This window comes from Ahaetulla prasina, chromosome 4 (assembly GCF_028640845.1).
Source record: "Ahaetulla prasina isolate Xishuangbanna chromosome 4, ASM2864084v1, whole genome shotgun sequence".
NCBI classification, from domain to species: domain Eukaryota; kingdom Metazoa; phylum Chordata; class Lepidosauria; order Squamata; family Colubridae; genus Ahaetulla; species Ahaetulla prasina.
The window spans coordinates 36,821,495-36,836,741 of record NC_080542.1 but is presented as its reverse complement, the minus strand read 5'-3'; the positions used below and the strand labels follow the sequence as shown (position 1 = coordinate 36,836,741).

General features: G+C 35.5%; 1 protein-coding gene across 3 annotated transcripts in view; it reads left to right on the top strand.

The window, feature by feature from the left end:
* Nucleotides 1–1,291: 1,291 nt before the first annotated feature.
* IGF2BP1 (insulin like growth factor 2 mRNA binding protein 1) overlaps nt 1,292–15,247 on the top strand; it is an 87,476-nt gene continuing 73,520 nt past the window's right edge. Inside the window, exons 1-2 of one of the 3 annotated variants that reach the window (XM_058181624.1) lie at nt 1,292–1,684; nt 3,182–3,242. In XM_058181624.1, the coding sequence (XP_058037607.1) occupies nt 1,510–1,684; nt 3,182–3,242 (236 nt within the window). In that variant the 5' untranslated portion in view covers nt 1,292–1,509. The remainder of the gene's footprint in view (nt 1,685–3,181; nt 3,243–15,247) is intronic. The other 2 variants (XM_058181623.1, XM_058181625.1) reach the window with 2 other exon arrangements.

Below are 15,247 nucleotides of genomic sequence, written 5' to 3'. Positions count from 1 at the left end.
CATTCCGGTGAGAGTAGGTTTCCCCACCCCCCATCCATCCTCCCATTTTAAGCTTCGGTATTTGAGGCTAAAAGGGAACCCCCGAGCCCTTGACTGTAGAAAGGAATGGGGGGAAACGGTTTTAAGAAATCGCCTTGTGGTTGCAAAGAAACACCCTGGCGTGCCGGTACGGAAATAACTTCCAGTCACTGTCTCTTCTTGCGTGCTTTCGCACAGAAACTGTATAGGCATTCGCAACTATCCAAAAGTGGAAACGCTACTCTACCTTTCCTTGTTGTCAACACTAAAGTGGCGGCACGCGTAAACAAAGATCAACTTGGAAGCAAATGCGTTTTCCGGCACTCAAGCTCTTTTCTCCGACACCGCAAGTTCCAAGTGTACTGTTTTTAGTTCTTGAAGACTCGGGTGTCTCAATTCACATCGATAAAGCAGGTTCACCTTCATATACCCCTTTGTCCCGCGTCACCCATTCCCACGATTGTATTTGGCCAATCCCGACTTTTTAAAATTCCATCTCACTAACGTGATCCAAAGCCTGAAAAACAGCAACTTAAAAAGTCCAGGTTTGGTGCGCCCACACACTAAGCGTCACCTTCCACTCCCTTCGCTGTCTTTCCTTTCTAGGGAAGCAGAACTCCGATTAAGTTTACACCCAGAAAATCTCATTCAAAGAAGCTGGGGGGGGGAGGGTGGAAGAGCAGGCCAGGAAAACAGGAGAAGGGGGGTCTGCGATGGGGGCTGGGCTAATGGCCCTCCTTGGCAGGGAGAGGAAACCAGGAATTAGCGTCCTAGACTTGCGCTTCGCTGAAGAAATGCGCTCGATTGGAAAAAGCGGAAAAAATTTTCTTCGCAGGAGAACCGACGGAAACTGTAAATAAAAAACTCAGTAATGTTGAGAAAAGATAGCATGTCTCGGAACAGGAGTCATTCTATGTGTAGAAAGGGTCCCCGCCCCTTTTTTGGCTCCACCACGTGGCTTCCTCTTGCAAACATTTTCACTCATTTTTCCAGGTCTATTTTATTTAGGGGCGGCGCTAAGTCCTGCCTCACAGTCGGAGACGTCCTTTGCCTCTTTCTTTCGGTGTGCGTGTATGTGTGTGTGCGCGCGCGTGTGCGACACACATGAGTTGCGACTCAAAAGGAGTTGGGGGGCCACTGGAAAAAAAAAGAGCCATTTTCCCAAGCCCGCCATACGAACTTGCATCCAAATCAACCGGCCCCATTGATTCTGCAAAACAGGGAACATTCCCCCCTCTTTCCTCTTAGATTATCCCCCTCCCCCTTTCCTTCCCACAACCAAAATTGCCGGTTTTTCTTACTTTGCTCGGCCCCCAACATAGAATAAGAAACTTTTAAAATATAAAGCAATTGTTAAAAGTTTCGGAAAGCCTAGTCGTCTCCCTCTCTCCCCACCCGGTGTATGTGAGTTATTTTCTTCTTTCCCTCCCACCTTCCGTGACTCACTCCCGTTTTGGACCTACCCAACATTTTGTGCAAAAGGCATCAGCCATGAACAAGCTGTATATTGGAAACCTCAACGAGAACGTGACTCCGGCGGATCTGGAGAAAGTCTTCAACGACCACAAAATATCCTTCTCTGGCCAGTTCTTGGTGAAGTCTGGCTACGCCTTTGTCGACTGCCCAGATGAGCAATGGGCTATGAAAGCCATCGAAACTTTTTCTGGTAAGCCAATGGATTTATCGCTCGCTCGTTCTGTCTTTTTCATCTCTTTTTCCCCTTTCCCTTTGGAAACTTTGAGATTTTGGAATGAACAGTTGCTTTGCAAAAAAAGGAGTAAACCCGCATAATTTTATAAAACGCATACTGCCACTCAGAACCGCAAATAGTAGCGGGCCGGTTCTTTTTGTGGATGCAAAGACTCGTAAAACGTGGTGTACAAAGATGCGGCCAGGCAGCCACACTTTGCTCGTACTCGCGCTTCCGCCCTTTCTTTCTTTAGCTCTCTGTAGTCATCAATGAAAGTTACTTTCGTTTCGTATTTTCCCCTCATCCACTGGGAGGGGGGCACCCCTTCGATTTCCCCCTCCCACTTTTCTCCTTGAGTATTGAACTAGGTGGCGAGTATTTTAACTTGTTGGGCCTAGAATTTCCTATCAACTTCCATAGGCTTTCTAGAGGGCTCTTGTTTTTATTATCCAGCCAAAATGTCCTCCTCACTTAATAAAGTACCCCTATTCTTCTTCTGCTACTACAATATTACATAAATCAGGCCTTTCCTATAAACAAAATTTCATTTGGCAAACCTTGAATTAATGTTCCATGTGTCTGTATGAAGGGGAATGGGTGATTTTTTTCCCTTCAGAAAGCCCCCCCATTTCTCTCCTCCAAATTAGTCATCTCTTAACAAATAAACAAAACTCTCCATCACTTTAATATCTTCTCTGGGATCAACGCAGCCCCACTCCCGTTCTTTCAATGCCATTTGGGATTTATCAAGCAATCCACTGTTGTATTTTTGCATGTTAAGCGTGTGTGGTACTTCAGGGTGGGAAGTGGGGAAAAAGGAGGGGAGGTGTTGGACTTTGGCCATTTTGATTTAAACAGGGGTTTCCTGGGGCATGTGATGGGTGTATTAGCCTGAAGGTCGCCATGCTGTTTAGAGATTTGAGACAAGAGAAGCAGACGGAACTAGCAGAGCAAACCTAATGTTGACTTTTGCTGAGACCAGATGTTTTGTTCCCTATTTAAAATACCACATCAGAGTTCTGGGCCTTTTTAATGTCACTTTCTTCTCAACTGAATGTTTTAATTTATCTTCTTTAAAAAAATGAAAATATGATATGAATTATCTTGATAGCCAAGCAAGTTGGACGTTGGAATAGGCCTTACAATTCCTGTTTCTTTCTCCTTTACTTGGTGAATCAGATCTTGTAATGTATATATGAAAATGAGTTAAATTGTTACTCTTGGAATAAAATGTGTTTGGTTTTTTAATCATATATTCTCCATTTGAAATCCATTTAATTTTTTAAATTAAGACTAGAAAGATAAGAATAAGCAGGAGTTTTTATGGTAAAATGCACCTGAATCTGCCCCTTAGTTGAATTAAAACATGAAGAGTAGGGGAAGGAGTAGAAGTTGAGTTATATATGACAATTGATAACCATCTTTTACTTTTTCAGTATACATTTTTTTAAAAAAGCAAACTTGTGTTTTTAGGCAAAGTGGAGTTGCATGGGAAACAACTCGAGATTGAACACTCAGTCCCTAAAAAACAAAGGTAATCCAGTTGTTTGTTTTCTTTGAATTTATCTATGTTGAAAAGCCACAGAGAAGATAAAATGTGTTAAAATGCTAAACTGGCATAAACAAAGCCAAGTTGCAAGAAGAATACAGTATATTTACATTTTTGTTTTCCACTCCAGAACAAAATTACTTGAAAAACAAACACATTTTTAAAAGCCTTTCGTAAACTGCTTGTTTATTTCTTTTCACCCCAAATAACTTTGGATGTATTAAAGAAACAATTAAATACAGATAAATATTATTATCTTCATTAACATTAAAAGAATAGTTCTTTGGCTTAAATTGCAATGTTTTTTATATCAATTTCAACATGACATGACTTCCTTATGCTATGGCATTTTTTTTAAAATCAAGCTTTTTAGTTTTAAATTCTTGTTAAAATTGAGGAAATTAGAAATTTATTGGCCCAATTTCTGGATGTAAAAATACTTGCTTTCTACTTATTTCTGTAACTACTTTGTATTTGTGTATATGTATGTTTTTATGTAGTGTTATTGCATTTTATACATTTTTTATCTTTTGTTCATTATATTGCTTATCTGGCTTTATTTTGGAAGCTTTCACTAAATATGTTATAGCAAACACCTTTTTCCTTTAGAAAAAAGTTGCAATTAATCCTTAGTCATATAAATCCTAGAAAGTGAACATAAAATGTACAAAGTATTAGAAATTGTGATTTCTTTTTTTTTTAGAAGAATCTAATGGGAGGGAAGGGTAGCTGCCTGTTCATATAATTCAAAAGATTATTTTTGTGCATGATTGACATCACAATTTCCTGCTGTTGTATTCACACTGATTCTCATACTTCTTGGACTTCCAAACGTTATACAGAATGTATTGCTGGAACACTAAAAAAATATCAGATTTTCTGAAACATTGCAGAGTCCCCAAATCTGTTTAATTAATTTATTGGACCAGTAGCGAGGATTTTGTATAATGGATGAACAGTAATGTTTGTAAACAGTCTTTGTAGATTAATATACAGAGTATGTATGGTGTTAAAGGGTATCTAAGAGAAATGTATTCAGGAAGCCAATTCCACAGTGAAAAAACTTAAGAAATATTGTGTAGGGATTGGTAGCTGGAAGTGGGGGAAGAAAATGAACTTTTATTTTTTAATGATTTTTAAAAAATCATTTGTATAGATTATAGATGATTCTGAGAAATGATTGATTTTTACATAATGCTGAAATCAACCAATGTATGTAAATTAAATCAATTGCAGAATTGTGTACCTAGTGAATTGTCTTCAATGCTTATAAATATAAAAGATAATTTTAAAAAATCAAATAATTTCCCAGATTAATATTAGCACATTCTTCTCAGTATAATGGCTGGGTTCAAGATTTTAAAATCTTCCCAAAATTTTAGGTCATATCATTTAGTATATGCTAATATTTTGTTGATTTCCCTTATATATTTTGAACCTTGTGTTCAAATATTGTAATGAAGTTACTGTAATGATTTCTTCCAAGAAAATTTATATTTAATTCTTATAAAAATAGATTGTTGATTCTTCTGGATTGCTAGGTTGAGTTTCAGGTATGTGTGAGTGTCTTTTTCAACTTATCTTGGGACTTGATTTTCCTGTTTGGAATGATAACCAGAAGAGGAACTAGTTAATTCAGAATGTTTATAATAGTCTCAATAATAATGTAGCTAGTGAATGTTTTCCACCACTTATCAAAATTTATAAATATTGCCAGTAATTTAGGTAAAGAAATACCTAGGAATGGCTCTCTATATCTTTCAAGTTATCAAAATAAAATAAATCATACACTGCTTATTTCATTAAAAAAAAATAAGATCCACATTCTTGAGCCTTGTTCAAACTGTTTCCAGATGCATTGAATTTGTAGTTCCCAGAATCCCCTTCTGGTATGATTCATGCAGGCAGAGAGTTTTAGTTCACTATGACCAGAAAGTGCAGGATGGAGAAGGCTGAATTAGACAATGAGAAATTCAGATTGTCTAAGGAGGATAGTTTTGGTTAGCTTAAATATTTATTAAATCAGATGCAAAAAATTGTAAAAAAAAGAGAGCATTTAATACATATCTTAAAATTGATCTTCACCAGTATTGAAAATTATTTCAAAAACCTTTCTTCATTTTACTGAATTGGCATTTGAAAAATACAATTTGGTTTTACTTATTTTTAAAATTTGTATGCCATCCATAAAAAAAAAAATTGAGATCCTACATCCAGCATAATTAGCTAACAAATATTTTTTGAGGTAAATGTTTTGCATTTTAGAAATAACTTTTAGGTAATAATAATTATATTTAATCGTACAAATTTTAAAAAGTTTGCATTGATTAAAAGAACTTCTTCCAAGAAAGTGTGCTTTAATTTATAAAATTTATACACATGAATATGTATAGATTTAGAAAAAAAAATGATTATTTGTGTTAGGAGTGTTTTCAGTTGAAAATTTATTGAAAGAAAAAAGAAAAAAAGTTGGAGAAAATTTGCAATTTTGTCTCTTTAAAAAGCAGCAAAATTCTGTTAGTGAAGGAAAGAGTTAATTAAAACAACCTCAGAGATGTTTTAAGAACTCAAGAATGTTAAGAAATGTTTGGAGGTTAGGGGCGGGGTTGTCTCCCTCTGAAAAGATTGAAGTGGATAGAATTAGAGAGAAGTTGGGTGGGGGGAGAACAAATAAGAATGGGTAAAAAAAAAACAGGAGGGGAAATTAAGTGAATCCATCAAGCAAACATTCCAAATGAGAGGATTGGAAGAAAATACCCTAAACAGAATAAACCTTTAAGAACTGAAGTAAAAAAAAAATGTTTCAGGAGCATGTTTTTAGCAAGTTAGAAATAGGTATGGTTTTAAATCTTGTTGCCTACAAAAGGATTTTTAAAATCAGGATGTGTGTGTGTTTGTATGTATACTGATATTTCCTGTTGATAAAATGTTATATAAGTTAGTGAATAATAAAGTTGCCCTGTGGCTTCCATTCTTTAAAAGTCTGGGTCCCATCATGGTAGAGCTAAAAGAACAATTTTGCCTAAATCGTTCTACATTTATATATTAAACCATGTTCTCCTACTTATCTGCTCATTTATGTTGTTGTTTAAAAAAATCTATGTCCTATCTGGACTGCTATGTTTTATCAGATGAGTACCACTGAGCATTTTAAAGATGAATATAAATATTCAAGGTTCTGTAAAAAGGAGGGATGAAATATTTTGATTGATGCTTGTGTAACCTTGTATAGCTTCAATTGAAGTTGGTAGTATCTATGGTTGTTTGTACAAAAAATAAAGATGTCCTTTATTAATCTATTCAGATTATGCCATCAATATTCCATGGTAAATGTCTGCAGACTTGCAACACAAAGCTTAAAGGAACAATTTACATTATTTTCTTAATTTTAATTTATATTCATTGTTTTCCAGTAAAAAGATTAAAATGATACTTGTTTGCATCAACTATAATAGCCTCAGCAAAAGGTGAAATATCTTCTTGATGCTAAAATAATTTTTTTTAAGTTGAAATATATTATTCTATAATTTTTTGTTTTGCTTTCCATAGAAACCTTTGGAGGATTTATTGGTATCTTTTTGTATAAATAAGAAATAAGCCCAGTTTATGAACTGGGTTTGCATGTAGTGATAAACTTCAAATAAAAGGACGCAAGCAAGCTAAAATTACATATCGACTTTGCATGTATGTATTATGAGTTGGTTTCAAATCCAAGAATTTGAAGGACAGTTGAATATTGATTTACCATTGCTTTTCAGAAATAAAATTAAGATGAACTCTCAAAATAATCCCACTCTGTTATGCAACCAACATGGAAATGTAGGTATGAGAGCGTATGATCAAGTTCCTGGTATAGAAATGTAACCTCATGATTCCATTTGGGATAATGCATGTTTCATATATTATGCTGTTCCTGGATATGTACTGATGTTCCCATGTTTTAGTCATAATAAATCCACATAAAAGAAATTTCACAGATTTTTTGGGAAAAAAACTTGCTTTCTTATTCCTTTAGGTTAAGGATACACATCCTATAGGTCACTTGTAGCAATCAAAATTCTCCTGGAGGAATTCATTAGCAAAATGGTTTAATTTTGAGAGTGGTTAATAGAAAATCAAGACAAGTTTGGTGATCTGCTCCCATTAAAGTCTCCCTAAAACCAAAACAAGTTCAGAAACAGTTGATTATGTCCTATCTGATTATTTGACAGGATCATTAGTTGACTTCAGTTAGAGTGTTGTAGTTCCAGAGCCCTCAGATGCTATACATGCAACTTTTAACAATTAACAGAAATATATCTCTATCGGAAAGTTGAGTTATATTGTATAGACATTTGAAATTCAATCTTATTAATGTTTACTCAGAAAATAACTCCATGTGAAATTACAATCTTGCTGAGTTTTTATAATTTTAAAGTGTCAAGGGAAGGAAGTAGGAAGTTGCAACCTGTTTCATCTAGTTAAACAGGATTTTTTTCACTAGTAAAAAAAAAACCTTTAGGTTTGCAAAGAAAAAAATGAATAGAGTTAAATTTTCACCTCAGAAGTGGGATTTCTGTTGTTGCAATCGGTACTTATCATAGTTTACAAAAGAATAATGAAAACTATACATTCAGTTTTGAAAATCTAAACATAAGAGAAAATACATAACATCCCAGTTTTAGGAAATCTTGCGTAAATGGCTTTCAGTTTGAAGAAATTTTCAGTTATGACTAGTATTAGATTTGATAAAAGGATTGCAATGTGAGAAAAAGTAGAGATAACATGACTTTGGGCCATTTACTCTGTCTCAGTCCAATCACAAGGTTGTTATGGAGAAAAAAAGATGAAAGAATGGTATGTGCACTGCCTGAATTCCTGAAAGAGAGTAGGATATAAATTTAACAAAATAAATAACTTCATCTAAGGGATAGTGGTTCTTGTGTTAAGCTAATCAGATATATTAATATGTGTATGTGATCAAATTGCTTGTGCAAGTATTAAAGACTGGTAGAATTAAAGCATATTTTTCATACTCCATCTTGTGCTGAAATCCATTTACCAACTTAAAGCATTGCCAAGCCTAGATTGAAGAATTAAATGAATGAGTATAATTCCTGAGATACAAATTGCCTTGAAAAATTGCAAGTTGGAATCCTGTGAAATTGCATTCTTGCAATACGTTTCAGATTTGCTGTTCCCCATTAGTAAAATAATAATAGTAATCATCCTCAGAGGTGAGTTATGAGAGCTTGAACTTCAGAAAAGATCTAAAGTAAGAATTGGCATGCATAATGGCATAGTGATACGAGCCACTGATAAAGAATTCTTCACCTCAAATCCTGCTAGTGTAATGATAGACTTATACAAACCACCTTCCCACTATAATATCAGAGGTGATTACTATATATTGTTTTAGCTTACAAAATTTTGTAAGAACTACAACTAAATACAGTAGATAAAGTTCTGAGTATACCTTCAATAAGCCCCACTGAAATGTGTAGGATTTACTGAAGGGAATTACTTGGGTTAATAATGGATTAAACCCTAACGATTTTCAATAGGATAGTAACTAATCAATTTCCTAAACATGTACAATAACTACAAATTCCAGAATTTTATACATAGTAAATAGGAAGATTTCAGCATGTGTTTTCCAGCATGTAGGCTGCTTTACATTTTTTGTTTTAAAAATGCTAATATTCAAGACCACAGCTTTTGTCACTAGAATAATTTATTTGAAGTGATTACCACTCTGATCTAATTACAATGATGACAGCAACATACAGCTCCCAGTCAATTCATACATACTGCATAAAAAGGTGCAGACACTTAGCATTGATACCCAGGTGCTTAAAATATTTAGCTCTGGTATCCATAATGCCCGGTATGCCATAACCTAGTCATGTTTCAAATAGTAATAGTGAAGAATTTTGTAGCAACTTAAAATAGATTCCTTGTTCTTCTTGTAGGGACCTCTTTGAAAGTTTTTAATATCAAAAGTTTTTTTTTAAAAAAAGTTTTTAATATCAAATATCCTATATATACATTTTTTCTAAATATAGAAACATATTCCTAAATTACAACTTTATCTATATATATATGGATAAAACTGCAAGTTTGAATTAAATTTAGGTGTCATATTTTTCTTGCTCCTGTGCAATCAGTTGAAAAACTTAATTGATTTAATTTCAGTTTCTACAATTTCCAGTGGGATTTTACATATGTGCTAGCAATGGAAGTTGAAGACAAATTCCTCATTAATTATATGAACAAAATAAGAATTTGCATAAAACGGACTACATCATATTAAAAGTATGATACCTGAATTGCATGAATTAAAAATTATGTCAACGTATTGAAAGAGGAAAGAAGGATATGTATATGTGTGCTCATGTGATTATTTTCAGGTTTGTAGAGTCTTTTTCATATAAAAGCTTAGTGTTACATATGCTTATTACCTGTTACGAATGTCTGTAGTAGTTCCAAAAATATCTTTACTATTTCAAGCATTATTTGCTGTACCTGTTATTTTATTTTTCCTTTCACCCAAGATTTAGCTTGACTTTGAGAGACATTGAATCTAGAGATAGAATATGGTGGACAGAATCATCAAGGATTGAATTCTTTTATCCATATACAAGATTCCATGGATGTGCCTTTTTGTACTTAAGCAGACTATTTTGTTAACAAAAAAAAGGGACAAAACAAAATTAGCTAGATGGGAAATGGAATTAGCTAGAGAAGCAAAACAGAGGGGAATAATCCAGAAAAAGGAAAGCAAGACAAAAGCTTTTAAAAGAAAACAGACAAGAACAAAAGTGGAGGAAAAAATCCCATATCTGTCTGCTAAAAGGGCCACAGCTGGCAAAGGAACTTGGCTATGGAGTCAGTACCGCATTGACAGTCTTAAGAGATCCTCCAGCAATGCCTCAGGGACAGATTAAGCACATAGGAGTAGCTGCCTAAACAGAGTAAGACCATTGATGCATTTAGGATAGTATAGCTAACTTTGAGTGGCAACAGCTGTCCAAGATTTCCAAACAAGAGTTTTGGCCCTATCTGGGGTTACTGAGATCTGAACCACAAATTTTTGATGTTTGGCTGATGATGTTCTATCACTGTTATGCCCTTTTAATGCGCAAGAGTCAGCAGATTTATAAGATCAAATAAATTGTGATTGTGCTGTTATGTTGCCTGATCAGGTTTATTTGGAAGATAAAGTACCAGTCAAGGAATCTCCATAAAGTAGCACAACATGGAAGATACCAGGGACTTTCTGTTCCAAAGATGGTGGCTGACAAAATAAAATGTTCTACTACTAATGCTTCTATTTTTATCTTATTTTTTGACACCTTTGAGTCAGTCTTGACTTCTGCTGACTACCTGTACCAGTCCTTGCAGTTTTCTTGGGAAGATTTCAGAAATGGTTTGCCATTGGCTTATTTGTAGGACTGAGAGAGAGTGATTGGCCAAGGCCATCTAATTGCTTTATGCCTAAGGTAGGACTAGAACCTATCCCCTCCTGCCTGGTACTTTCAACTATTATATAAAATTCACTCTCTCTGTGTTCCTAACACTTTTAAAAATGTTACCAGTGATTCTCAGCCCCATGGAAAAATTAAATTAGAATTCTGGGTAATAAAATTCCTTGTTGCAGTTAAATGATTTTGACCATGGTATTGTCCCCATGTTATTAGATTCCAACAGAGGATAATTCTCTTTTTTTACAAAATACTAAGAGATCCCAACCCTTTAGAATTTGGTCACTATTTTTTATACTAGAACATAACTAGAACCTTTGGCAGAAGTCTTATTAACAAATCTGGTAGAAGGAAGTTCCATAGGGTCATTCATAAATAGGTAGTCACCTATGTATGACCACAATTGAGCCAGACATTTCTGTTTCTAAGTGAAACATTTGTTAAGTGAGTTTTCCCTATTTTACAATCTTTCTGCAGTTGTTAAGTGGCAGTTGTTAAGTTAGTAACACAGTTGTTAAATGAATCTGACTTCCCCATTGACTGTCTGTCAGGAGGTCACAAATGGTTATCACATGACCCCGGGACACTGCAACTGTCATAAATATGAGTCAGTAGCCAAACTTCAGACTTTTGATCTTGTGACCATGAGAATACTGCAATAGTCATAAATGTGAAAAACGGTCATAAGGCACTTTTTTCAATGCCATTGTAACTTCAAATGGTTGCTAAATAACTGTTGTAAGTCAAGGACTATCTGTAGAGAGAACTGGATATCTTTTTTTGTAAAACCAAATGGGTCATTTCCCACCTTCTTGTACAAAGCAGAAATGCTCCATGCGGATGTTGCCTTCAAAAATCAAAGGTTCAGACGTGGAAGAAGCCTGACATATGGACCAACGATATGCACCTGCTCCCAAGGTCACAATCTTTCAACTGCTAACCCTCACCTCCTCTACTTACAGTCTCTATATTATACTCTAGTATGAGAGCAGGTGTGGCATACAAATGTGTTAGTAACAGAAGTAACTCTGGATAAAGAAATCTCAATTGGTCATTAGCCAATCTTAACTGTTTTCCATAAAACAAGGGGGGATTATTTTCTGATCCCAAATGTAGTTGATCAATCAGATGTGGATTTTCTTCTTCATATTATTGCAATTAAGAGATTTAGGCTAGTAAATAGTTTGACAGTTGCTCTTCTACAGTCCACCCTCGCAGATGAGATCTTGGACTTGGGCCTAGAAGATTTTATTTAAGCTCTGGGGCTTATCCGAATGATGAGCCTAAAATAGGTTACTATCATATTTTAGGTATTGTGGAATGATCTTTCAAAACACGATTTAAAAGTTTTATCTAAATAAAACACCTCTTTATTCTTTTTTCTTCGTATCATTAAAAAAATCAGATTTTGCCAGGAAAAAATTTAGACTGGTAATTACCTAAATAGGTAATTTAAGTTACCTAAATTTTAGACAGGTCAGTAAGTATCCTGGATATGTAGTTCATGATAGCACTTCATGGTTTGATCCTTCTACTAAATCAATTATAGGCAATTTATAATAACACCCTATGGGACTGGCTGACATGCAATCAATCATTTCAATTCAATCCAATCTTTTCATACAAAAGTCTAGTTATAATCTAGCATGTTTATTTTAGCACTCCATGTTAGTCTTTTATCTTTTGCTATTGTTAAATAATATGAGAAATTAAAATCTTTATTGACATTTTGCAACTCATCCGGAGAACTGCCAGTATAAACCCTGGTCTATCTACAATCTTTCTGCTCACTCTGGCTCAAGTAGCCAGAAGAAAAGCAACATTTCTGCATAACAGAAAGGTATTAACTGGCTTGGGGCAACCATAAATATTGCCTAACTATAGCACTTCTTAGACTACAACATCTCAGTGGAGGAGAGGTTCCCTCTCTATAGGGATTGAGCATGCTTCAGAGTCATACGGTACTGACTCTTGGGAGGTGGGGAAGAACAGAAAACCACAGTGGTATGGCATGGAATGGAATAGCTGAAGTCTGGTTGCAGAATTTTGTGCAAGTTCCATTTATTCTGAATTCACAGATTCTTTTACTTCATAGGGTAGGACAAGTTCAATGAAAATCTAGTGTTTGTTCTTTTTATAACTGTGAATGGGGAGGAGGTTTCCCCAAGACCCCTTTTGCTCTTTCAGCAGATGGGTCGTTGATTTTATTGTGGGTGCCATATGAAAAGCCCCACATGATCAGGAATAAAATGACTGCTCCAGTGGCTTCAAACATATACTTGTACAGGGTGGGCATAGCAGGCCTGGATAACCTAAATTGGTGGTAGGAGTAAGAAACAAATAAGTGTTTTTTGTCCGCAAAGGTGATATAAATGAAGAATATATTTTAAACAGTTCTTCTCCACAAGAATACAAATAGGTCCAAACATGTTCCATAGAGATTATTATGAATGAATATGGTGTATCAGCACAGTACCGAAAACTTGAACATATTCATGTATTTCTCTAAATGGATTGCATTCACTGGACTCATATTTGTATACAACACTGCAGAAAGTCCAATACATTAGCCTGAGATGATTTGTAATCTTAACACCACTATAGCATGTCAAATTGGGAGACTGCTGTGAGCTGCCTATGTAGCTTACTGTGTCTTGTAGTTTTTTTTACAGTTCCTGTTATGAAGATCAATGTGTTGAGATAGTAGGAATTGTAGCATAATAATTTGGGGTATGATAATTGTTGTTACATTTTATTCTGTAATGATATATTTTCTTTTTTCTGGACTTAGGAAATGTGCAGGCATTACCACATTGACTGGAGTTAATTTAGGGGATCCAAAGGTATTTGGGGCGCCCATTCATGAACAGCACACCAGATTTCGAAAATGCACTCTTACAGCTTCATCACAATGATTTTATTGTCTTTTCCAACCCTCCAAAAATCCGCCTGATCTAAACTCAGCATCTACTATAAACTAAACTGCAACTGCGGACACAACTCAAGTCGCACCAGTTAACTAACTGCCCAGCATGTTAGGGCCACTGAGTGACTTTTACTTGATGTTTAATGGAAATCTGCTTGCCTAAAACACTCTTGTTCAGAGCTCCTGAAGGAAGCTATTACCTTATGCCAGTGGACTTAGACTCAGTGCAGTCATTTGCATATTGTGATTGAGTCCTTTGAATTGAACTTTAGAATCTTTTGAAAAAGAGTAGTTAAATAATGTTTTGATACATTTAAAAAAAAATTAGTCTTGTTTGCTGCTACCTGTTAACATTATTTCTCTGGAATTCAGAATCAAAGTTGGCACAGTCTGGTCCATTTCTGTCCACTTTTCTGGAAAAAAGGTTTTATGACTTTTTCTACCGAATTATCAGGAACTGCAAGAGAGTTCTAGCATCGAGGCAATAATCTTTCAATTATGCTTTCTACCTTTGGGAGCAGTTGTGTTTAAACTTGTTATTAGACCAGTTTGGTATTCTGCTGCCATCCCTTGTCCTTACTATTTCTGCTTGTACAATACTTGTTTCCCTTCCTCTACGTACTTTGGACTTCAATCTCCATGGGTACCAGTCAACAGCCAGATACACTTAACAACTGTGTTATTAACTTAATAAATAGCAGTGATTCATTTAACAACTGTGGCAAGAAAAGTTGTAAAATGGAGCAAAACTCACTTGACAAATGTCTTACTTATTTTATTATTTATTTATTTATTATTTAAATTTCTATACCGCCCTTCTCCCGAAGGACTCAGGGCGGTTCACAGCCAGATAAAAATACAAAATATTACAATATAAATACAATTAAAATACGATTAAAAAACTTATTAAATTGGCCGAGATTAAAATTTAGAATAAATAATAAAACCCATTAAAACACCCATAAATTTAAAAACTAACCCAGTCCTGCGCAAATGAATAAATAAGTTTTAAGCTCGCGACGAAAGGTTCGGAGGTCCGGAAGTTGACGGAGTCCTGGGGGGAGTTCGTTCCAGAGGGTGGGAGCCCCCACAGAGAAGGCCCTTTCCCTGGGCGTCGCCAGACGACACTGTCGCGCCGACGGCACCCTGAGGAGTCCCTCTCTGTGAGAGCGCACGGGTCGGTGAGAGGTATTCGGTAGCAGTAGGCGGTCCCGTAAATAGCCCGGCCCTATGCCACTTAGCATAGAAACATAAATTTTGGGCTCGATTTTGGTCATAATTTGAGGACTTCCAGTACAACACAAACACACTTTTGTACTGCCCTTGCCCTCCCCACCCCACCCAAAAAAATTTCTGATGCAGTACCAAAATCTGCAGGTGCTTGCATGATTTCATGCATTCTGCATGAAATCAACTATAATTATTAATCCTTCTGTTTCTTTTAAGGAAGGGATACTCTCAGATGTCTCTCCAATTCTGAGGAATATTTACTCCCATGAGTATGAGGATAGCTTCTGTTTTTGAGTTTAACTCCTGTTTCTTTTCTCCCTTTTCTGAAATAGCTGCCATTTTCCTTTCTTTCTGGCTGCCTAGTCAGTGGC